The following is a 25,193-nucleotide window of genomic DNA, read 5'->3' as shown; positions in this document are numbered from 1 at the left end:
CCCTTTTGGGGGTGGAAGGACCCTTACAAAGACCTTTTCTGGCTGATAAGTGGCTGAATTGCCAACACAACAGAAAAGAGGAGGAAATGTGGAAAAATATTTTCATGGACTTTGGAGGTTTTTATGCTATTTAAGGAGTGCTTCTGAATTAGGGAACTTTGAGCTCTGATTACAGCATTGCACCCCTTTAACCTGCTTTAGTTTTTCATATTCATGCTCACTGATCAGACTAGAGCTGCTCTGTTGGTAGGTTTCAATACAGGTCTGGACCATAGATAAGTGTTGCCTGGACCTATGGAAACCCAAACCGCTCAGTGCTACCAAAAAAAACCCATGAAAGCTGTGGGATGATCCATTTATCTTACTATTTGACAGAGTTTTCAGGAAGTGGCTTCGGTTCATCACTGCATTTTTCAGCCATGAAATTAATGTGTGGCATCTGGCCAGCTTGGTAAGTCTGGAGGTTGTGTGTGGTTTCCTGCCAGGCAAGCTCTAGTAAAAAATGACTCATCTTTGAGTTTAGATATGTTCTTGTTGTTACTGTATACACAAATCAAAAGAGGAACCCCTCTGCATGCTTGTATCTGATTTCTGTTGTGTTTCAAAATTTAATTATGTGATATAAATTAACACCCCAGCCTTGTATCCGTGACTCTGTCTTGAACTGGTTTTCCACAGCTTGAGGAATAAATTGGAATTCTTTACCCGTTTTAGTTTTAGCTTGCTCAGCAAAAGGCTTTCCCTACAATTCTGTGTGTCTTTCAGATTTTATTGATGTAAAGGAGTAATCCAAGCGATATTTCTCCTGAATTTTGAGAGAGGACCTGCAGTGAGGGAGATATTTATTGAAATAATTGCTTGCTAAGGCTAAGTGTGTGTCTAGAAAGGTGCTTGTTTAAAATTGAATTTTGCATTTTAGAAATAAACAAAAGAGCATCAAAAAGGAGGGGGGCATGGGCACGGTCCCAAAACCCCACTTGCCCCTAAGTAACTAGCCAGATGAGCACATTTCTTTCCCTTTCCTAGCCCCAACTCAGACACCCACCTTTCTGGCTACAATTCTTGAGTTACATCAGCCAGTCTTGAGGCAAATTCTGTCTAGTGCAGTTTCCTCCTTTTTCTGATGTATCTGAATCATTATGGAGTTGGGAAAAACAATCTTTCTACAGGAAAGCTACTTTGTGCTGAAGATACACATGCTTGTACGTGCATGCGTTTGAAAAATATATCAAAGTTGGTCTTTATCTAGGCAAAAAAACCCGTAGTCAGCTCTAATAGCCGTGTTAATTATTTTGTCTGAGAGGAAAAAAAAGAGCTGGCGTAGAGATCTAATTCTTACTGCCTGTGTTTTGAAAGATAGCATGAACCTGATGGGTACGTGGGCCGTCTGCTGTCCATTTGCTCCATGAAAGCTCTGTTGGTTTTAGGTGTATGAGTCTGTAAGTATCTAGTTTATATCTAGTTAAATATCTAAGTTTATGTAAGAACTAGCTGCATCCTAAGGCAGCACTGCAGTGTGTAGGATTTGCTACCCAATGAGGATAATGGATACTTCTTGATAATGAAATGTGGTAATATAAAGCTATTCTTCTGAGTGTTTACAGGAATCTGACCTCCAAAGTACCCATTATTCGGGAACAGTGAAGTAACTCTCTCGTTTAGTTTTAGCATTCTCTGAGATTATTTTTAGCCAAATAATAGATCACTATTAGCTTGCTTTTATGTGATTTCACCTTAGTTTGGGAACTTACGTGTTTAAATAGCACAATTTCTGTAACCTGGAGGTGAGGACTAAACAATTGTGTTGACCAGTTTCAGTGGTGTGATAAAGGAAAGCACACAGTTTCTTAATTTACTTGGAAGCAGATTACTTCATTAAAATACAGAAAAGGTTAAAAATTTGAAGAAATAGAAGAATGTCTGAGTTCACCTGGGACTTGGTGGGATTGCCACAGGAGGCTTTGTACTGTAAATAGTGAACAAAGGATGTGGCCCTGCATCTAGAAAAGGCCGCCCTTGACTGCAGAGTCCTCTGGTCTCTCTGACTATCACATAAAGCTTTCTCCGCTAGAATTACTTCTAGTTTTCCAGGAATGGCTGAATCCTTTCCAGAAGGACTGGTACTTTGGATCGTGGGATCCCTTCAAGTTTTATGAACTGGGTGAGACAACTTATCTTTGGTTAGGATTTTCATGCCTGTTTTCTGCGGATGCTGAAGCTCTAGCACATGGAACTAAGTTCTCACTTGGCAGAGGATATTTATGATACTCATATTTCTTTTCTATCTCTGATCTGCGAGACTCCTATTAAAATGAAAACATAGTACATACCCACAAATTAACATAAGAGCAAAGCTACTTTCTACTTGGTTAAACTTGTGTATTATTGTGGGAAGTTAGCTATTTATGGTGAATGGATGTTTGTTATCTCTGAGCTGGATGCAGCTGTGATGCTGATGGGGGAGGATGGGTGCCTGCATAGCAGTGCAGCTGCTGCTTCTCCATCTCCTGATGCAGAAAATGTCAGACTTGAAGGTGGTAATAGGGATTTTGCAGCATCTTTAATATACTCTCCTCAGTAATTCACCCCATCGCCCCTTGTCCACGAATAGACCTGTGTGACTGTATCAAAGTGGAATTAGATGTGTCTTCTATCCTCTTATTTTGCCATGATTTGTGTATCTGATGAGCATTTAAAACATATACGACAGTTTGGTTCTGCCCATTCTGTGTATCTCAGTAGAAACTGTCATATATTCCTCATTTACTCCAGAAACACTCACTTTCATTAACTGTTTTCATCCTCTGGCTATCCTTAAACTATAGATGTTGGTTGCTATGTTGATGTTAAAGATTAGTCTTTCTTTTAATAGCAAAGAATGTAATTCTTTAGTTAAGCTGAAGTTGGAAGAAAACGCTGTCACTCAAGCAAGTAACTGAGAGTGTTAGCACTGGGGTTTTTATATTTTTTATTACAAGTGTTTTTTCTTATTTAGAGTTCTTGGAGTAAAGTAAGGATCTGATTATTGACACTGCCAAAGTATTTCAGGTTTTTTTTTTTCAACTTTGGATGCTAACAAAAAATATTCTTAGACTAGCCAGATGGAAAAAGGAGGAAAAAAAGGCAACTGGGAGGCACGTCATGCTCAGTTAGGTAGAAGCTGAGTTCAAATTTCTGGTATGGAGGGTCAGAGAGCCTTTACTATCTGAGGCTCATTCAGACAAACAAGAAGAGGAATTGAGGGTTACGTATTTGCCAGAGAGAAGCTAGATGAGATAAGTGTTAGTCTATATAGGTACTTTCTTACCTTTTGGGGATTTTTCATTATGAGAAAAGGTGACGCAAGGCAGGGAGGAGAGGGGAAGGAGGAAGGTTATTTGTGTTAGAAACGGAATGGTAAGTAGTACCAGCTTAGACACAACCAGTAAATGGTTAGGATCAACCTAAGTTATCTTATTTTCTAGATAGGGCTGGTCTGAACTATGAAAAGCCATAAAGGCAAAGCACGGGTGTCTGTTGCAGAGGCAGAGTGAAAGCTCTAAGGCTTGGATGAGTGTTGTGACTAGAACAGTGAAACAAGAAGATAATTTAGATGACAGTTTAAAAGGATCTGAGCAGTCAAAAAATTTAAATAGTATGCAAAAGGTGGTGAGAATGTGAAACCAGTTTTAACTCTGTTGAGAGTAAAATTGAATCTTACACCTGTTTGCGTAGGCTGAGGAGATGGATCGTAGGAGCAGTTTGGTGGCAACTCTAGAAAGATGGCCAAGTTGAAGGCCAAAGGCACTCAGAGGCTTCCCACAAATATAAGGAAGAAAAGGTGAAGAGCTGATGGCTGGAGTGGTAACAAAAATTTATGAGACTTCATATAGACCTTACTGCTTTTATACTGAGAACCCTCGTGTCCTTCATCTGTTCTGGCACTCTTTGGCACCCAAAGGTAAAAGTGTAATGGGAGGGAAAAGGGAAGGGGATCGACATTTTTAGGGAGAGAAAGTGAAGGCACCAAGAACACCAAACTGTATGCTTGAAGAGTGATATAAATGAGCTTTAAAAGAAATCACATCTTCCTTATTTTTTTTAGTGTAAGAGCTCATTAGAATTCAAGTGGTAGAAAAGAAGAATAGGAAGTTTCTGGAGCTCCTCTTCGAAAGGACCTGTCAGTCCAATGTGGCAGCTAGCATTTTCATAGATGTGGGAAACCTGACAATGCTGTTCCCCGGAGAACAATGTTGGAGGTAAAGAGGAGTGAGAGGAGAGAAACAGTAAAAATATTAGACTATCAATATTAGGGAGTCCCTGAATTCTGAGGTAAAATGAAAACCATAAAGTCGATTCAATTCCAGCAATGTCCTTAACACACTCTTTAACAAACAAACGATGTCAAACCTTTAAAGGCTTTTTAATCTCCAGCAGCTTGGAATCTTTACTGGCTCCTCAAAGCAAAATGCAGGGGAAAAAATGAGGAAATAGCTAGCAGTCAATATATGTTACAAGTTTTGAAGAATTGTTAAAAAGAACTTAGCTGTGCAAATCGATGCGGGATTTCTAATCAGCAGGATCACACAGAAATCTTCCCAGACAGGCCTATTGCAAGGTGAATATTTTGAATAATGTGAAGTCATTTGACTTGTTCTAAAAAAGCTCTCTGGTCTTGTGGTTGTATAGCTCGGCGATGTTAATTTTTAAAACATCTTGTAGCACGCTGAAAAAGCTTGAAGAAACTGGAAGAATGCTAATGTAATAGCAGTATTTAGAAAAATAAATAAAAATCCTTGATGAGGTATTTACATATGGGACAAAGTTAGGGGGAATTGCAAATAATGACAATGGAAGTTCCGTAGGAGCTGTGGTCGTGTGCGAAGCTGCACCCATTCAAACAAAATAAGCTTGGTTGTATTGAAAAATGAATTTATAGATTTTAGAGGAAAAGTGTAGCCCGTAGCTACAGAATGGAGAGCTACATCCTTAAAAATGGTGACTCTGCCAAGTCACAGTGAGCAATCAGCTCACCAGAAACTATTAATTTAAAGCCAGGGCAAAAAAGTGCCAGCCTTGGATGTACAAACAGGGGACTGGTGAGTAGGAGTAAGTGGTGGAATTAACGCTCAACATGGCACAAGTGGGACCGCAGCAAAAAATCATGAATTCAGATCTGATGTACACTCTTCAGAAAGAACTCTGGGAAATCGTAACAGATTTATAAGACAGGTGTAGGATTCCAAAACTGCAAAATCTCTTAGAGTAAGAGATTTAGTGTTAAACTTACAAAGGAGATTGTTTAAATACCTTCACACAGCACAAAAACTGGATATGGGAGATGCTATAGTTATTAGCAATGCATATTACATGGGTCATGCCTGAAAAGAAAGCCTAACGAAGTGAAGGTACATGCGTTAATCAGCGAATATCAGTTCGTTACCTTTATCATCTGCTGATGTCTTCAGACAAAGACCCTTTGGAAGATAGTTTAGCCCAACTCGAGATTAATCAAAAGCAGGTTATTGATCTTAATAGAGAGGTAACTAGATATAATTCTATGGCCTCTGCCGTGTGCAGGAGTTACTATAATTTTTGAAGTTAGCAGAACTTTCTGCCGCTGACATGCAGGGTGAATTATTTCTACTGCAGAAATTAGAGCAATGACGCTATATTTTGAAGACTTAGGTTTTGAGCAGCACGTATTGTTTTCATCAAAGTGTGCTAGATGATCATTGATCATCTGTTTTTGCAGTTATACAGAATTGCTTTTTCCTGAATAAAGGTATTTTACTTTACAGAAAGAGATAATTGAAAACATCAGAAACATGAAGTATCTTTAAACATGTTTTTAGAGGGTGTTCACTTAATCCCTGTCTTCCTGTTTAAATACCGGATTTGGTTTTAGTGTTCAAAACCCAGTCTTTATTCTTGAGCGTGCAACGCTGTATTGACTGTGAGAAAACACCGGCTCAGGAAGGAAGAAGTAAAATTTGAGGAAAGATTTAACACACAGTTTCATTTATGATAACGTCAAGTGCAATTGCCTGGGTACTGCAGTCTCCAGTGTAGACTCTACTGTGCGTGACTGAAGTGTTTAGCATTTTTTCACCTTTTCTGTGTGCTCTGAGGAGCGATTCAACAGAAAAACGTCTGCTTTCTGTAGGGAGGTGCGGTGAGTTGGTCATGTTCATAATATCAAAGAATGGATTAATATTCCTTTCTACTGCTGTTCAACTGAATGGTTGAGGTAAACGTGGCCTTCTAATATCACGGAATTGTCAGAGTTGGAAGGGACCTCTAGAGATCATCTAGTCCAACTCCCCTGCTAAAGCAGGGTTGCCCAGAGCACATCACTCAGGACTGCATCCAGGCGGGGCTTGAAGATCTCCAGAGAAGGGGACTCCACGACCTCCCTGGGCAGCCTGTTCCAGGGCTCTGGCACCCTCACCGGAAAGAAGTTTTTCCTCATATTTGAATGGAACTTCCCATGTTCCAGCTTGTGCCCGTTGTCCCTCATCCTATCACTGGAAACCACTGAAAAGAGTTCAGCTCCATCCTCCTTCAACCCACCCTTTAGGTACTTGTAAACATAGATAAGGTCTTATGGTTTATGTAGTCTGATAATCTGGGTTGCATTAATACTACCACTTGGAAAAGACATTGTGATGAATTAAAAGGACTTAAATCCATTTAGTTTTAAGGAATTCAGTTTCTTTTTGTAAAGTAAAATTGCAGTCTTGCTGTCTAACCTCTCAGGTGTTTATCATTGTGACACACACGTCTGCAAATGAGATGTAATTAATTAGCTTTTACCTGGCACTCCTACGATTCTCATGCCATGTAAACGTGAGCAGCAGCGTCGTGGCCTGGCTGAGCAGGATTGGGCTGGAATGCCAGTGACTCACTTTCCCAGGTTAACGTTCTCCTCCTCGGAGCTTATTATACTCTATTACTACAGGCTAATTTAGATCCTTAAATTAGCAGCTGCTTTAGGGAGAAATTTCCAGATGATCACTTTTATCATTTTGGTGTTTTTCGTTGTATGTCATTTTGCTCTCTAGGGAAATCTCTCTCTGAGAGTTGCTGGGAGGGGGGGAGGATGAGATGGCTGGGGAAGCGGGTGAGTGCTTTGTTAGCTTTCTACTTTTGAAGCAGAAAGAACTGAACTGGTTGAGGCAGTAATAAAGTTGCGAGAAGGATTTTATCCAGTGAAGGTGGCTTTTCATTGTCAGCGTTTCATTGTTGTTACCTTTTTAATTAAGTAGGAAAAAAAATAATAAATGAAAGAAATCATTGCAACGGTAGTGCTTAGCTTGATGTTATAGAATTAAGCTCAGTTGTTCACTGCATGGATGCTAATTTGTTTAGAATTAGATAGTAATATTGTGTAGGACTTTGTCTTGTATAGTGCTGTATGTAAGAGATACTGCTCGTCAACCAAGCACAATATTTTAATAGCTTTTGATCATATTATTGTGATGCTGCGTTAGGACTTCGTTGTTCTTTTTTCCCCTCAAAGCTTTTGACCCCAAAGGAGCAGAACTCTTTTTAAGCAAGGCCGTGGGGTCAGCGGTGTCTAATCCACTCTAGAGGTACATGTTGTTGTTGTTTAGCAGGGCTGTGGGCTGTGTTCACGAGTGGTAGTGGGAGTAGGATGGGCAGAGGAGGAAAGGAAAGGATGCAGGGAGCCTTGTAAAGGGTGGCTGGAAATGAATCTCATTACTTTTAAATATTAATATTCTGAAAACAACCACAGGCCCCATTTGAGACTGCGGGCTTAGCTGTGCTGGACACTTTAATGTTTGCAATTGTCCTCATACACCTCCTTTAGAATTTATAAAATGTGCAACTGTTGTTCAAGTAAAAAATTAAAATGGAAAAAGGCAAGTGTAGGTGCTGCATCTGGGGAGAAATAACCCCCTGCACCAGCACAGGTTGGGGGCTGACCTGCTGGAGAGCACCTCTGAGGAGAAAGACCTGGGCGTCCTGGTGGACAATAGGATGACCATGAGCCAGCAATGTGCCCTTGTGGCCAAGAAGGCCAATGGCATCCTGGGGTGCATCAGGAAGAGTGTGACCAGCAGGTCGAGGGAGGTCATCCTCCCCCTCTACTCTGCCCTGGGGAGGCCCCATCTGGAGCACTGGGTCCAGTTCTGGGCTCCCCAGTTCAAGAAGGACAGGGAACTGCTGGAGAGGGTCCAGCAGAGGGCTACAAAGATGATGAGGGGCCTGGAGCATCTCTCTTATGAAGAAAGGCTGAGGGACTTGGGTCTTTTTAGTCTGGAGAAGAGACGGCTGAGGGGGGATCTAATCAATGCTTATAAATACTTAAAGGGGAGGGTGTCAGGAGGATGGGGCCGGTCTTTTTTCAGTGGTGCCCAGGGACAGGACAAGAGGAAATGGGCACAAACTTGAATGTAAGAAGTTCCACCTAAACATGAAGAGGAACTTCTTCCCTTTGAGGGTGGCAGAGCCCTGGAACAGGCTGCCCATGGAGGTTTGGAGTCACCTTCTCTGGAGACATTCAAAACCCGCCTGGACACGTTCCTGTGCAACCTGCTCTGGGTGGACCTGCTCTGGCAGGTGGGTTGGACTAGATGATCTCCAGAGGTCCCTTCCGACCCCATGTGATTCTGTGAAAGCGATGTGGGTGAAGGTTACCTTTTTGGTGAAGAATGTGCTGTTTAGCTAAATGTGTCAGCATGGTTTGCGGTGAAGGCTGTGCCACATTGGTAACTTTTTTTTACTGCTCATGGAATAGAAATGGTGTTCCTTTAATGTTTTCTTAAGCAACCATATCTGAATGTGTTGCCTCCTGAGTAATATTCTAAGAGTAGCCTATGAAAACAAATAGTAGACCACAATACAATGAGTTCTCTTAAAAGTAATGCTATTGAAAAGGAATAATAAAAGTAACATTCTTGGATATTGCGTGTTTGTTAGAGATCTCCTACTTATTCTGACCTTTTAAAATTTCATTGTTTCATGTTTGATAGGATTGTGCTTATGGTACTTGAGAGCAATCATTTCCTCTAGTGTGTATTAGATCATTTTTAGAGACTGTGTTTTTAGAGAGACATGCAAATGTGCATAGCCTAAACTATTTTGTTATCTGAAGTGATGCATTTGTCTAAAAATAACCCCCCAAAATCTGGCATTTCGTCCACATAAAACACAAGTGGAAGAGGTGATGGGGAATACGTTGTGCTGCGAAGATAGCTTGGTGGTAGGGGTGGGGGAAATTGTACAATGGTATCTTTTGGGAAATGCTGGGGGATTACTTGTCCTCTAAAATATCCTGTATGGGACAGTAAGGTTTCTTCTCATGTATGTTTCAGGACATTGTTACCAAAGCAGCTTGTTTGGTTCATGAGAAGATTCTTTTAGTATCCTTCTGACTTGTGCTCTCTTTTCTAGCCGACAGTCACAGCTCTCCTAGAGAAGACACCCCAACTGGGAGCATGGATTCTCTTTCTTCCCAGTCTCCGACGCCTGCCTTCTCTAGTAGTCCCCCTGGACTCCTGGACGGAAATCACCTTATTATGGACAGTGGAGATCTTGCAGGCTGGACAACAAATCTGTAAGTAACCTGAATATTTGGTAACAATTTTTCAACTAGTATGATTGTGCACACATTTCCCTATTCAGTGTGGTGGCAAGTGAGTGATTTTTAGAAATTACATATAATTGTGTTGGTTTTCTTCTGCTACAAAAAGGTATGTGGTTATATGTTGTGGTGGAGCTTAGAGGCTACTTGAATGTTTGTAGGAAAGAAATTTTCTTTTTCTACAGAAACCTAGTGCATTTTATTGTAACCTGTTATAAAATTGTAAATGTTTTTTATTGAGGCAATAAATATGTAAATTATGCCCCGTATGATGTGTTAGCCTAGTTTTATTTCAAGACAGTGCTAAGCTACACTTAGATGCAGGGCAATTAAGATTTAGGGTCAAACTTCGGGTTTGGATAAATACACTAACCAGTGTACCTCAGCTGCTGTTGTCTAAGAACATTATCATTGTTAATCTCTTCTTAACAAATGCCTTTTTTTTTTTTTTTTTTGCAACGAAAGTGCAGTCTGTCACTTTCAGTAGACTCTGTAGATGTTCCGGTTTTGAGCATGACTTCAGTTTAGCAAAAATTGACATTACAGTGTTAGACCTGTCTCTGTAATACGTGTTCAGGTTTGATACACAAAAAAGCTGAACACAACTTGTTTTTTAAAGCAGAAGTTGAACTGGAATTGAATTCTCTGGTTTGCTATTCATGCAAACTTTAACGTATCAAGACAAAGTTTTCCAGCCTTCAGTGCCAAGAAGATGGAAGGAGCAGGTCTGGAGAAAAGATTTGTTACAAATATTTTCCATAATGGCATTCTGAGTAGCCTGTTCTGTTGATGAAGCAAGTGTGTAAAATATACTTGTAGGTGTATGTAACACATGAGAATGTATAGATGTAAGCCGTATGATGGGTTTCTATTTCTGTATGCACACACAAATAATTAACTGCTGATTAGAGTACTTATTAGCTAGAGCAGTATCTTCTCGTAAGTATTGAAAGAATTCCATATTTAAAGGTATTTTACATAAATGTAGTTTCTTCAGTAGAGGACTGAAGTTACTCTTTCCTTATCCTCTTGTACTGTCTTCTAGTAGTGGGTAGGATTTAAAGTAAGTTGTATTTGATGAAAAGAGGTGTGTGTGTGGAAAACATGCTGTGGATGGTATAAAACTGGAATGTCTATGAAAGCAAGCATAGCTTGTTAAGGAACAAGTTATAGTGTTAGCAGAACATTGATGTTGTCACTTCAGAGAATAAAAGAAGGAAGTGTTGGTTGTATCCAGAGGGTTCAGGAACTTCACGTGTTTGAAGGAACACTGCATTTTTTGCATTTGTTGATTTTCGTCAAAAATTATACTGCTGTTTTGGAAACTTTGTTTGATGACTTGAGGTTTTGTGCTCAGTTAGAAAGAATTAAGTAAACAACTCTGGAAGAAAAAAGAAAAAAGTGCATGGTATGCGCATCTAGATTATTTGTCAGAAGTAGTTTCTTTCTTCCACTCACCTGTCTGTGAAGTTTGCTTAAGGGCTACCTCTGTAACAAGCCTGGACAGTGACAGAGAGTAGTCTGGGAACGATACGTTCTTTTTTTCCTCTACTTTCTCACCCTAGATCGGCTTCTCTTCCATTTCTAGTTCTGATGACTCAGAGGGCATTGCCTGGGGTGGGGGTGGGGGGGGGAAGCCAACAAAGAACCAAACCCAGAACAGTCCCACTGTATTAATGGCAGAGATAAATGTCAGCAACGGAGAATGTACTTGGTGGGCAGCAGTCATTGTGCATCATGGGGTCCTGCGGGCAGGGGGAGGAGGTGGTTGACTTGCCATTGTGTAGCTGTGGTTGCTCTCACAGCTCATGTAAATGTAGCATTGGCTGTTGAACTCTGCTTTGGTCATAGACTATTCTCATAAATTGGACTATCCCAGAATTAGGTAGAGAACAGTCCTTTCTGTTTGTGCAGAATTTCAAAATGTTTTGTGTTTTGTGCCAAATTGGAACAATTCTTAAAGTCTCAGTATCTTCTCTAAAATGGTATTGCAGGTCTTCACTTGAGCTACAGTAAATAGCATACCAAGTCTAGGGGAGATGGAAATACAAGAGGATCCGGTTTCTCAAGTTTGCGCTGATGTTTGTAACACACGGGTGTTACTCGTAAGAGATCCATCACTATGGAATTATGTAGTCAACAAGGTGATGGTGACTTCTTTGTGGAAGAAGAGTTGCTTGCATTGTTTCCCAGGGGAGGGATGTTGCATTGTGGGTCAGGATATGTCAGATATTCCAAGGTTGGTTTATATCAGTAGTTGGCTTTAAGCAAGAACACGTGAAGGATAGCAAGAATATTTTTTGTGGTATTTGTTTTCAAGGAAGGAAAAGCTTGTTTTTTCCTGAATGATAGCTGATGTTTCCTGGCAGAGTTTTTTGTGATGCATGCCCTTTCCTTGTCTCACCTTTAAAAAACAAAAGAAGCTACAGCTTCCAGCATGGTGAGAGGAGCACCAAATGAAAGCAAATACACCTTCACCTCCCGGCTGCCACTAGGAGGGAGACTGCATGGCCGGAGTGGTGAAAGAAGCTAAGAGTGCAAGGGCTACACCACTGATCTGAAACGTCTCACAAAGCCCCGACTGCTCAATTGTCATGTCACTATTTAAAGATGTACTATGCATAGGGTGGAACTGGAAGGTGATGTTTTCACATATGTGCCATTTTGAAGCCCTGCTAAGCTGTTGGTTTTCATGTCTGTGAGTGTGTGTCTGCCTGATGGTAGATTTTCTTTGAAAGCCCTGTCTGGATCAGACATATGCCCTGTGTTGTCATGTGCTGCTCTAAGGGTGAGTAGAGGGTTGGGTGGTGGTTGGCTCTTACTGCCCACGGCAGGGGTGGCTCTCAGTAGAGACCCAAGTTTGCTGGTCTAAGGTTATCTTGCACCCTTAACTTTTTTCAACCTTTTTCCTGAAGATATTTTTAACTTCGCACTTCCATTTAGAGCCAAATACTAAAAATAACTACATTTTGTTTTTCCATACGCAGTATGGTAGAACTTTTTTCCTCCCTGTCAATCACAAAGTTACAGAGTAGTTTATATAGACACGGGACTCAAACTCCAAGTAGCCTGGGATGGGCAAATTAGCTTTTCTACCTGATGTTTGAAAATCTCTTCTATCCAAGGATACCTAGCACAAGCTAATTTCAGACATAAACCGATAAATATGGTAGTGAGCTGGATAAAGTATTGCTCCCTTGTAGTGCTCCCCACTGGTACGGACATTTTTTTCCCTTTATGGCAGAGCAGCAGTGGCAATCTCAGGTTAATGTTAACCAAAGCATTTGAATTCTTTCTTTTTCCTCTCTGCTTTAAGTCTTCGTACACACTTGCCCTCAGGCTACAGAATTAACGTTTTACAGCCATCTATCTTCCTCAGGTTCCACTCCGCTTTGCTCTGACAGAGGTGGTTACTCTTTCTGGAAGGGAGAGCATGTTTCAGACTGTTTTGGGGCTGATGTTGGTATAGTTTCACTGGCAGTGCATTCTCAAAATGCTTATTAGGTTGATGGTTGGACTAGATGATCTTAAAGGTCCCTTCCAACCTAGACAATTCTATGATTATTTCCTTCAAAGCTGCAGTTGGTTCTGGGGGGGAAAAAAAAAAAATAGAGTTTCTGTGTTAGATGAAGCCAGTTCCTTGCATGTTCCTTCTAATTCAGACTGCCACCGTAGTTGGCATTCTGAAGGTAAGCAGTGTTTTCTAGATGAAATGTGTTTGTCCATGTAGGCATTCTTTAGCAGTTTTTTTTGATCTGTATCTTCTGCTATTTGAGGCACTGGATTCCTTGTTTCAGGGATTTGCTTTGTAAAGGAAAATGTACAAATACAGTGATATTTGCCATGTTGTGCCCTGGGTTTAACAAGCAGGTCATGTATTGTAACTCTTTATTCCCTCCATACGGAATAGATATATTTTTGTGATTTGCCCATAATATTTTTCTGACCTGGATTTACACAAAAAAACCCCTAACCAAGCAAACTTCCAACCATCTTTGTGGCCACTGTGGACTGCCTTATGTCTGTTTTCACTTGACCTCAGAATGAACCAAAAAATCTGAACACTTGGTATTCCCTGGACTTGGTATGTGTTGTAATTAATCTTTCTGGGGATCTTTTTCTGATAAGGAAAGATTTGTTACTCTCACTGGCCCATTGTTGTCATGGGATCTGTTTGTGCTTACTGTACAATGCCCTGTGCCGGGCTTATCTACAGAGCTTACAGACTTACCTCTCACAGTGTTGGGTTTTCAGAATTGGGTCAGAATCTTCCTTTTTGGATGGAAGTCCCTTACATTATCTGCATGATCTCGTCTTCATTCAGATCATGAAAATTAGTGTCTTGTTCCTCAGCTGGAGAGTTCATTTTTGGGATCTGAGACTGCAGGGTTTCTGGGTTTTCTAGGGAACTGGAACGTGGTGGCTTCTGATGGTTGTCCTGGATGGAGTCATGGTGCAAGATGGTGTATCCTGAGTATCTGTTTACCTTGCCCCTTCCTCTTTCCCTCTGTAAGCCTTTGGGATTTTGCACCTGGAGGGAATGGAAACCATCTTGTCCCTCACATCTCTTCACTGAGTGTGTATACGAGTTGGGGTGCATGGCTCCTTAAAGCAGTTACATTTCTGGGCTCAGAATAGTAAGATTCATAGTTTTCAAACTGAATCCCACCTCGGGATGCTATAGGAGTATGTAAGGTACAGTCTTGGCAGTCAAATACTGAAGGTACTCAAGACCCAGAGGAGAAACAGAAGCACCAACGTAAATGGCTTTTCAGAAATATGCAAGGGACCAGAGGAAATAACTCAGTCTTTCTTTCATTTCTTTTGTAGTTCTTCTTTATTGGTTCTCCTGACACTAAAATATTGCATTTCCCAGCTCACTGGTGTGTATGTGCTACACTATGGGCATCATTTTTTGGTTTTTAATATCCACGGAGGCTTTCAAAATGGTGATGAGAGCCGTGCTGTGCAGCATCCTGAGTGCTTTCAGGGTCTTTGTGACCAGGCTGGGAAGAAGCTACTTGTTCTGCGTGAAATCTCAGGCTGTTCAAATTCCCAGTGAGCAAACTGATGTTAAAAGAGCCATCAGATGGCAAGGGAGGGCAGAAATAGTGGTGTTCTGCACATAATAGAAGCCTTGGAGATAGTTACTAATTTTGTTTGACTGCTGAATGAATTCCCGTCAGCCCTGTTATATCTACATCAGTAGACTGCATCTATAGTCTCCTTAAAATTGGAATAGTTTCTTTTTGTACTTTCTGGCAGTGGTGTGAATTTGCAATTTTACATAAATGATGAGTGACTTCAGTTTCAGCCTCTTGGAAGACTTTTTATAACACCTAATGTCATCATCACATTTTATTAAAAGAAGATGCTGTAGCAGCTGCAGAAGGCACAGTCCAGGTACATAGCCGTGCTCTTCCCTCATTCTGCTTATTTTGCAGTTCTTTTTTTTTTTTTGTTGTTGTTTCAGCTGCCACCTCTTCAGTGACTCAGCAGCTTGAGAGCGGGGTTTAGCGGAGCGGGCGCTTCTTTTTGCCCCCCTTTTGTTACTCAAGCAGAGCAAAGCAATAGCGCTTGTTTTGCAGCTCCTTTGAAACAGGCATAATATAACTTAGTCGGGGGCTTCGTGCAACGCAGACTTTGCCATCTCCTTGTCTTGTGGTCCAAGTGAGCTGGGCAGCTGGGCTTTGGCAGCAGCACCCCTGGGTGAGCGCAGGGGAAGCAGAATGCGTGCTCAGAGAAGGGACAGATGCGGATGCAACCCCTGTGATGAGCTAAAGTTTCTCTTTTTTTTTTTTTTTTTTTTTTTTTTTCTCCTCTCCTCTCTCCTTTTTTCTTTTCGTCACTCCAGGGAACACAGCAGTGCGCTATAAGCTTATAGATGTACCTACTTCATTTTTGCTCTGTCTGCTTTTTGGGTAGGAAGGCTCTACAGAGGGACCTGGACAGGTTGGATCAATGGGCCAAGGCCAATGGGATGAGGTTCAACAAGGCCAAGTGCCGGCTCCTGCATTTCGGTCACAACAACCCCAGGCAACGCTACAGGCTTGGGGAAGAGCGGCTGGAAAGCTGCCCGGCAGAAAAGGACCTGGGGGTGTTGGTGGACAGCCGGCTGAACATGAGCCAGCAGTGTGCCCAGGTGGCCAAGAAGGCCAACGGCATCCTGGCCTGTGTCAGGAACAGTGTGGCCAGCAGGAGCAGGGCAGTGATGGTGCCTCTGTACTGGGCACTGGTGAGGCCTCGCCTTGAGTGCTGTGTTCAGTTCTGGGCCCCTCACCACAGGAAGGACACTGAGCTGCTGGAGCGTGTCCAGAGGAGAGCCACCAAGCTGGTGAGGGGTCTAGAGAACAAGTCATAGGAGGAGAGGCTGAGGGAACTGGGCATGTTTAGTTTGGAGAAGAGGAGGCTGAGGGGAGACCTCATTGCCCTCTACAACTCCCTGAAAGGAGGTTGTAGAGAGGTGGGTGTTGGCCTCTTCTCCCAAGGGAATAATGACAGGAGCAGAGGAAATGGTCTGAAGTTGGGGCAGGGGAGGTTTAGATTAGATATTAGGAAGAATGACTTTCCTGAGAGGGTGGTCAGGCCCTGGAACAGCCTGCCCAGGGAGGTTGGTGGAGTCGCCATCCCTGGAGGGATTTAAGAAATGTGTAGACATGGCACTTCAGGGCATGCTCTAGTGCCCGAGACTGTTGGGTTTGGTTTTTTTTGTGTGTGTGTATGGTTGGACTTGGTGATCTCAAAGGTCCCTTCCAACCATGAAGATTCTGTGATTCTATTCTGTGATTCTGTGAACTATCATTTAAAAATGCTTTAACTTAGGACAGCTGCTACAGACGTTAGCTTCAGATTTGCTAGGCTGGCGTGAAAGATCATTTCACTAAGGTGCTAGCCGCTTCACTGAGACTTCACAATCCAAGTTTAACAAAACCTCTGTTTCAGTGCTGGCTGGTGTGTTCTGTACAAATGAGGGTTCGGGAATGTTGTGTGCACGTTAACATACTTTAGATTTTGGGGGTGGAGTTTCTTTTCAGAGGGAACACGGATGAGGAAATTCTGCCCTGTTTTGTCTGCAGCTTTGCTCCAACTATGACAATTCCTAGAATTTTGTCCACAGTTGTTTTTTGTTTTTGTGTTTTTTTTTTTTTTTTCCTGCTCCTCACCTCGCCAAGGCGTCAGGGTTTTTACATGCAGGAAGATCATTGTCTGGTGGTGGAGAATATTGGATTGCATATTGAATCAGAAATAGCCGACACCTTTTGGTGTCCTGTGTTGTCTTATAATGAAACCTTTGAAGAACACTCTCATTGAGTTTGTCAGCCAGACGCAGTGATACGACAGCCGTGGGGCTGCCAAACTCGTCTATGAAACAACCCTTTTTTTTTTTTTCTTTTTTTTTTTTCCTGAAGAGTTGCAGCGTGGATTCTTTTCACAGAGTCTCTTCCTCGCTCTCAAGATAAGAGGCTGCTCTTTAGCTGTGTTACCTTAGGAACCAGCCAGATAAACATCCAATAAAATCTTGTTTTCAGGAGTTTGTTTCGGAATATCAGTACAAAATCTCTAGCTTATTTTCAGTAAGGCCATTTCCCCCCCCCCCCTTCCTTCTCCCAACGTTCCCTATGTCAGACAATAGCATTTTTTCCTCAAAGAGATATGGTTATATCAGGCTTTCTTTTTTTTTCCCCCCCCTCCCACAAGAAATGCATTGCCCTCGTTTTAGCCCTTAGGAGAAAGGATTTCTTCAACATACCTTCTTAAAAGTTGAGATGCTATATGATAAGCTACGCAATACTTTCTCATATATCATCATCTCGATAAACAGGGCGTGCAAAGCTTCATAGCAAGGTAACTTTTCTATCACAAGAATCTTTTCAAGAAAAACAAAATAAAATCCAGCAGTTTGTTGCTTACACACCACAACATTGGAACTGATTTTTCCTATTGAGTAAAACCTTCTGTTTTAATAATAAAATTAAGTGGTTCTTGAGATAGCCAAGTACAGTAAATAACCCCCTCCCTGAAATCCTAGAATGTGCTTAATATTTAAAGCTATTAATTTTTTTTTTCTTCTTCTTCTTAATATGGTGAAACTTTTGCTATTGAAAAATGTTTTTTCCCCCCTGCTGGATCCAAGATCACGATCTCTCGCTCGGTAACCCGGAGCTGGAGGTGACAGGCGAATTCAGGAGCTGTGCTGCAGTGCTTTCACTCCAGCTGAAATGTATTAAGGGAATTCATCAAGAAGTGGGGGAAGGAACAGCCCAGCCCTCCACGTACCTGCACTTCTGGAGTGTTTTTCCCCTAGAACTGTTGGAGTGGTTCAGAATTGGTAGAAAACCTGCCAGTTTTTACATGCTTTTATATCGTGCTGCCTGGTAAAGGACAGTGTGTAGTCTTACCAGTTGATAGATTGCGTCTCTGCAATGTGAGAAATAAACACGCCAGCACACCTTCCTTCTTTTTTCCCTTTTTCTTTTCTCTCCAAGTCTCAGTGAGAAACCATCTGGCATTTACTCCAACTATTCTTACGAATGACCGTTGCTTTCCTGGGTCGGAGGGTATCTTTTGTGTCTTCTCTCTTCTGAGTATTGCTTTGAAATCATTAATCCTGTGTCTTACATGCGTGTGTTGTTCTAGAGCTAATCAAGTTGCATAGGTTCATATCATGCATTTCGATGAAATATTTAATAAATGGGAGCTTTTGTTATTTACTTGTTGAAAAATAAACAGAACACATCAGAGGTATGCGCTAGAGAGGACCACTTGGTAGAATATTCTTGACTCGTGATTAGTTTGCATTAGAGACATTGTAATACGCTTCTGGCAATATACTTGGAATATTATTTTAATATTTTCTGTAGTTTTACATGTTTAAGAAATGTGCCTGACACCAGTCTTAATGTTGGAATTGATTTGAATTGAATAAATAAGAGCACAAGGAAAATTAGTTTTGTTTAAATGTCACGTTTTAACTGTAGTAGTTTAGTCTGTGCAAATAGGGTACTTTTTTTTAATACATTTTTGAAAAACTTTTATCTTAGGTTTACCTTTTATGTTACTGAGTTAAAATTAATTCTGCACATATACATTATGTGCAGAATAAGGGAGAAATAATCTACTTTCTAGCAAACTTTATAAACTTTACAGTAGCATCAAGGAATTTTTTATCCTTAGCGTTTACAGAAAATAATACAAATGCTGATGTTCAATTTTTGTTTTTCTTCTCTGAATGAAGTCACTTTTAGCTGAAGGTTTTTGCTTTACCTGAGGAAATTTTTTCAATGATTAGATAAAAATGGGGGGAAGAGGACAAGTTCAAGGAAAAGTGAACCCCAGAATTATGTAGGTGCTCATCTTCAAAGGTATGTAGTTATTGGAAGATGTAAAAAATCGTGTAGTGGAAAATTCGGAAGTGATGAAGCAGGCTGGATGTCCCCTTCCCAAAGTTAATCGTGAAATATGTTTCCAGTCATCACACTCCAGCTTGTCATTCAGTTTACTACATACGGTTCCTTCCTTTATTTGGTAAACGTGATAGTTTTAAAAGCAGAGCATGTTTTGATAAACCTTTCTGGTTATGATTCCAGCACATTTAAGTTTCATTTTTATGAGTGGAATTAACTGTAGAATGCTGTTTTTCATACACTGTGAATTCCAGTTTTCATCCAAATGCTGCCTGACACAGATCCAAAGGAAAAACTGTTGTCTTGTTAAATAAGGAATGTGCTGTTCACCAGTTTACAGTGTACTAAATTTAAGAATAAATAATCAAAATAAATGTCTGCTTAACAATGTAATTGCTAGAACGACTATGAGATATATTGGCTAGGAAAATCAGTTTGTAAAAGTTGAATTTAGTTGTAAACCATCTTAGTGATCCTTCTTCTGGAAATTAAACGTCCCAGTGCACAAGAAGATTAAAATGAGCTATGTAAGTTAGGTTTCCTGCTTGCTTTCATTCATTTACAATTATAACTGGGGTGATTGTTGGTCCCTTTTTTGCTTTTGGTCGACCCACCTTGATTAGGTGTGCATTTACACCCCCACAAAAACCTTCTCGACTGGATTCCTAGATTTTGGTGGTACTTTGCAGATTTATGCTAACGAAGAGGTTAACGTTGGAATCGGACCAACTGATAAATGCTGTATTGTTAAGTCTGTACTTCTGAGTGATGGTTCCTGTGTGAAAGCTGCGTGTGAATGATTTTAATTCTCTTTCTGCTTAGAAACTGCTTGAAGTCCAGCTCTTTGTTCCAAAGCTATGCTGACATTAAGCATTTGGACTGTTTGTTGTTTTGTCCATGTAGGGAAAGCAAACCTTCAGGTGCTGGAACACTTTAGTTCTTCAAGGTGTAAAATTAGGAACGTCCTTTAAGTTGGGCCGGACTTTGTGTGTTTTTCAGTGACTAATAAAAGTTTTACCTTTGGCTGCTATTTCTTCTCCTCTTGTGGCAACTTATGTGTTCAGCCATTAATTTAATACATATTTGAACAGTGTGTTCATGAGGGCAGCCACTGAGGCAGTATCTACGCAGTTATGCGAATGAGATCTCAATCCAGAGCCAACGTCGTGATCCCAATGTTGTAATAGCTGCAGCCTTTTTTTTCAAATCTTCCCAGTCATACATGCCTTAGTACAGCACTGAGAAGATTTTTTAAATAGATTCGTCAAAACGTGTAAAGGCAAAGTGGCAGCTCGAATAATAGCCTGCTATATGCAGTTTCATTGTATCTGTCTTTATTAGATAAGGAATGTGGAGTTTTGTCTTTTTATTGGTTATGTCATACATCTCAGGTAATTTGTCTTAGCTTAGGATGTAGGGCATGTAGGAGAAATACTTTCCAGGAGGAAATGCGGAATCATATGATGTCCACGTCTGCAAAAGCAGCTCGACATTGTTACAGGTTTTGAATTTGAGAATTTAACTAGTTATCTAGCTATAGAGATTCAAACATTTCGGTATGGAAAGAAATTTTATTCACCTTGTTAATTCTGCCTTGAATATATTTCCTCTTAGTCCTGGTCAAAGCCGCCCATCGATGGTCTCGTGGATGAATACTCCAACTGCTAACCCTGCTGCCACAAATACTGTACCACCCGCTTTCTTCTTCTCTAACCCTGCCACTGGGAGTGACAGAGCAGTGGAAAGGTATGATGTACACTTCAACTTTTGCTGGTTATTTATTTGCCTCCTTTTTTTCTGTATGCTTTTAAAAATAGCTAATTCATGTCTTCTGCAGTATGGGAACAATTATCTCAAATCAAGAAATGCAACCTTAGTGATTTTGACAGAATAATATAACTGTCTACTTTGTCTTATCTTTCCTTTGAACACCTTTCTTGTAGAAAGCATCCAGATTGAGCCAGTGGCTTGTTGGTTAATACAAGCAGATTTTGATTTGAGTGGTCAATTCATAGCGTCTCTACTGCAGTGTTTTAAAATACAGATTCTTTCTTCTCCGTAGCCACCTACGGCTACGTAGCCACCTAAAATTTAAGATTTCAACCTAGCCTTCTTGCCTCTGAAAGACTCTCCCGTGTCTTTACCTGTCTCTCTGGTTTCATTAATTTATTTCACTCTTCTGGCCTGCTTTTCTTCCATCTTGTTTTTCCTTCCATGTTGTTGTCCATCTTTTAAAGTATTTTCCCTTTTTCCTTTGAAAGTCTTCACCATCTTAGCTTTTTCCTTGAAGTTTTATTATATTTATTTTTCTAATTAAAGTAATTGAGTATATTCATTAATTCTTTCCGACACTTGGTAAGAAAATTCCGTTTCCCATTACTGGTCACATTTTGCACCAGAATTGCATTGTATGTTTGACTGCAAGTTCCTCGGGGCAAGGAGAATCTTTTCCAATGTTTTATGTGTAGTTGTTGTTGCCTGGGCTCAACAAAAGATGATTTAATGGTGTGGGTGGTGTGTCTAAACAAAGCATCATTGGGCAGCAGCAAACTGTCAGTTAGCAAAGGCGTGATTAAGGAAGATGTGCCAAAAATACTTATATATTCGAAGATCTCTGCTTATGGTACTTGGAGAAATGAGTACTTTGGACAAATTCGTATTGATGGCTGAACACCCTGAGAACACCTCAACCTGAAATGTTAGAAATCTTACCGTGTTTAGGACAAAACAGTACGTTCAGTAGTCTAGTAATGTTGTATCATAAAGAAATATAAAAAGCAAATTCTGCAGAGTGGTAGTGAAAAGCTGAATTGCAAGATTCATGAAGACACATTTCAGAAGATATAACGATGATTAACGATAAATTAAGTATGGTATGCTTTGCCTACTATTGATTTCATTGCTGATTAGCACTTGGCAAAATTTTAACTGTAGTTGAAAGTTGAGTTTAATGATCATAAAAATAAGTGTGCATAAAGTTGGGAGTTTGATATTCAGAAATGCCAACAGTAAGCTGTGAAGTTTCAGCTTTGGCATTTGTGTGTATGAATTATAAGCCTGTAATGATGCATGTGAGATCATGTTTAAAGTTCTAGTCATCTCCAAATAAGAATGGAGAGAGAGTGGTTGAGAAAGGAGAGTGTCTTCGTACTAGTCAAAAAAAGACTATAATTCATAATTTCATTTTTCAGCCTTGCCCACCGAAAAGCAAGAGCAGTTTATTCATGCGAAGCAGAACATAGTTCGGAATTATCATTTCAGATAGGAGCAATTTTTGAAGATGGTAAGTACTTTTTGAGTAAATATAAAGCAATGAAAAACGAATTGACAATACTGCTTAAATGGCTCTGGATAAAAATACAAGCCTAACTGCTATTCTGCCAACGCTGCTGATCGCACACAGTTGGTGACGTAGAAGATTTCTGGTACGCAGAAGCTACTTAGCATATACTTAGCACTGTGAGGCAATGCCTTTGATTTCTGATGAGTAGACACTTTCAATTGGTCTAATTTTTCATCAGCGTTTAAATGTGCTGTAGTACCAAAAAACGTTATTCGGCGATAGAGAAAAACTTCTTGGCCTATGAAACTGTATTTTTTAAAATGTGACCTATCATTGTAAAAATAACATATGGGCTTTCATTTAAAGCCTATTAACTTGTTTTAAGGATTTTCAAGCAAGCAGAGCTCCAGGTAAATCAGGTGATCGCAGGAGAGAAAAGGGAGTGTTTACCTTTTGGGTCAAGGGGTGCCTTAGTCTGTGTATGTGCTTGTAGAAAAAGGAATAGTGACTAAGGTGCAGAATAGAGGCCTGTGTTTAAAGATTTTTGTGGACCCAAATATACTATTACATGTGAACATCCAGAAGGTGATTCCTGTGCTCAAGACTGTGTTGCTTCTCAGTGAGCTTCCATGGCTCTACTCTTCAGCAACTGCACAGGGACTTCATGCTGATAGAGATGGTTTTAGTTTTTAAACCTTATGCCAATGACTACTGTAATACAAACTCTGAAGATGCATAGTTTCTTTCTATCCCAAGGTAATTCCTATTATAAGAGATGGTATGGAATGGCTCAACATGGGCCTGGACAAATTTGTCAATTCTTGTTACTTGAATGCAATTTAATAACAATTCTAAGCAGAAATTAGTTCATAGCAGCAGTACTGTAAGACTGTTGTTTGTTACAAGACCTTGATAAAAAATTTGCATTCATACTAAAAGTCAGAAGACTCCTAAGTTTGGCCAAATCTTCAGCCATGTTTTGTGCAGACTAAGGGATTCAAAGTGATCCGAGAATTACATCCAAAGAACCCTGTGAGTATTTCGGTCATCTATCTAGATGCAGGGGGGTAGTAAGAGGCATGTTGGCCTCTAAAGAATCTGGGAATTCTGCAGCGATGCCTGTTTTCTTCTCATCCATTGTCAGCTTTTAGCTTTGCCACCAGGTCAGAAACCTGATACGTGCTTTCCAGATGGAAAGTGGTATTTAATTCTGCATGACCAAATGCACTTAGGAGGTGTACTGCCCGATCATTCAAATACCACGTGTGAGAGTCTTTGGTTGGATGTCCAATGAAGGAGGAGCATTCCAAATTCCCAGTTTACATCCAGCAGGAAAAAGAGAAAAGTACACAGTCTAAAACAGCTGGAAGACATCAACCTGCAGGCATTAAAAAGCTAACTAAATATGTCTTATATTTCCCAAAATGCACCCTGTTAACTCTGTTAGCACTGGATCAAAAGTGTGTGTGGGAAAGTTCTTCTCATAAATAAGAAGCTTTTCATCCTGTCCTGCCCAACCCCAGTAGAACATTCTTAATTTGTCTAATGAGCTGAAACAAATGGGAAGCTCAGCAGAATCTTGCTATTTTTTTTTGCATGTATAACAACAACAATAAAATCACACATCCCGTCCTTTGTGATGCTTATTTTAAAGCAGGTAGAGCATAGTACATTCTTGTCCTCTGCCTCATCCCAAACAAGTAAATAGTAAGCCTGTTCCAGAGTTCAGTTCTGCTTTTTTCTGCAGTGTAAGGTGGTCTGGGGTCCCCACTAGGTTCTTTCCTAAAGCACCCACTTTATAAAATCATACTTGGTGTTTCCTATTAGAGCTGCCTTGCAGGCAAATCACGTCTGAATCAAGTTAGGTGGGAAACCTTTTAAAGATGAATTAGCTAAATGATTGCTCTTTTTAAAGTATCTAACACCAGTTATTTTAATTTAAGTTTTTTAAAACATGACTGATAGGGACCTTCAGCAGACGTAAAATTGTGTAGAGGAAAAAAAAATAATCTAGTGCATGGGGGAAAAGATCTGATACATAGAAGAGAGGCATTTCTAAGGCAGAACGGCAAGGGTTGCACGCCAGTTGTCTTGGCGTGGGACAAGAAGGTCTTTCAAGAAGCAGTTCCTTCTGTGTCACGCGTTTGTGCGAGAGCAATGTTAAGATTCTTTTCTTGTGCAAAGAGATGGCTAGAAGTTACGGCAAAGCTACCAGGGTTTTGGTGCATTACAGCCTCAGTTGAGTTTTTCACACAGGGATTTGGATTTTTCAAGAACAAATAGGGAATTCGACTCTTTGGCAGCTGCGGACTTAGAGTTTCAACTGTAAGACTTTTTCCGTATCATCGTACAAATAAGATTGGAAGCTTGGGAAAAGGTTACGTGGATTGCCTTTTGAACACCTAATTGCAGATTTCCAATGGGAAAGATCACATTTCCTTAAATATATTTGCATTGGTTTATTCCACTGTATCCTGGTTATTTTATAGGCATTGTCTTTGCCCTGCAGGGCTTTCAGCCTAAGGTAGGCTGTGGATTGGCAGAAAGAAAGGAGGAGACCGTGCAAGTAATAAGGCTGTAACTGGACGCATGTAATAACTTAATGGCCATTCCATAATGCTTCCCAGTGGGTTATGTCATGGATGGCTCTGTCAGTATAGATAGGTATTCTCATTAAAAGTGCAGACCAGTCTTCATATTTGAAACCTCTGAAATGCCTTCACGTTGGCCTTTTCTTTTTGCACTGGGCACCCATGTGTCTACGCTGGGATCAGATCCCAGTGAATCAATTCAGGTTCTTTAGTTACTCAATTTAAATTCCCATATGCCCTAATAAAGCCCCCAAATGAAGAATTAAAGTAATAATACATCAATTCTGCCGCTCTACCAATAACCTTAACTATCAAAGTGACAACGC

At 40.5% G+C, this 25,193-nt stretch overlaps 1 protein-coding gene across 1 annotated transcript in view; it reads left to right on the top strand.

Annotated features, from left to right (window-relative positions):
* ARHGAP10 (Rho GTPase activating protein 10) overlaps window positions 1-25,193 on the top strand; it is a 162,117-nt gene that overhangs the window by 129,563 nt on the left and 7,361 nt on the right. The window contains exons 20-22 of the mRNA XM_074155219.1: window positions 9,400-9,562; window positions 20,608-20,739; window positions 22,185-22,276. Of these exons, the coding sequence (XP_074011320.1) occupies window positions 9,400-9,562; window positions 20,608-20,739; window positions 22,185-22,276 (387 nt within the window). The remainder of the gene's footprint in view (window positions 1-9,399; window positions 9,563-20,607; window positions 20,740-22,184; window positions 22,277-25,193) is intronic.

The sequence above is a fragment of the Numenius arquata genome, chromosome 10 (genome assembly GCF_964106895.1).
Source record: "Numenius arquata chromosome 10, bNumArq3.hap1.1, whole genome shotgun sequence".
Taxonomy (NCBI): domain Eukaryota; kingdom Metazoa; phylum Chordata; class Aves; order Charadriiformes; family Scolopacidae; genus Numenius; species Numenius arquata.
Note: the sequence above shows the minus strand (reverse complement) of the source record. Positions and strands in the feature narration are given on the sequence as shown.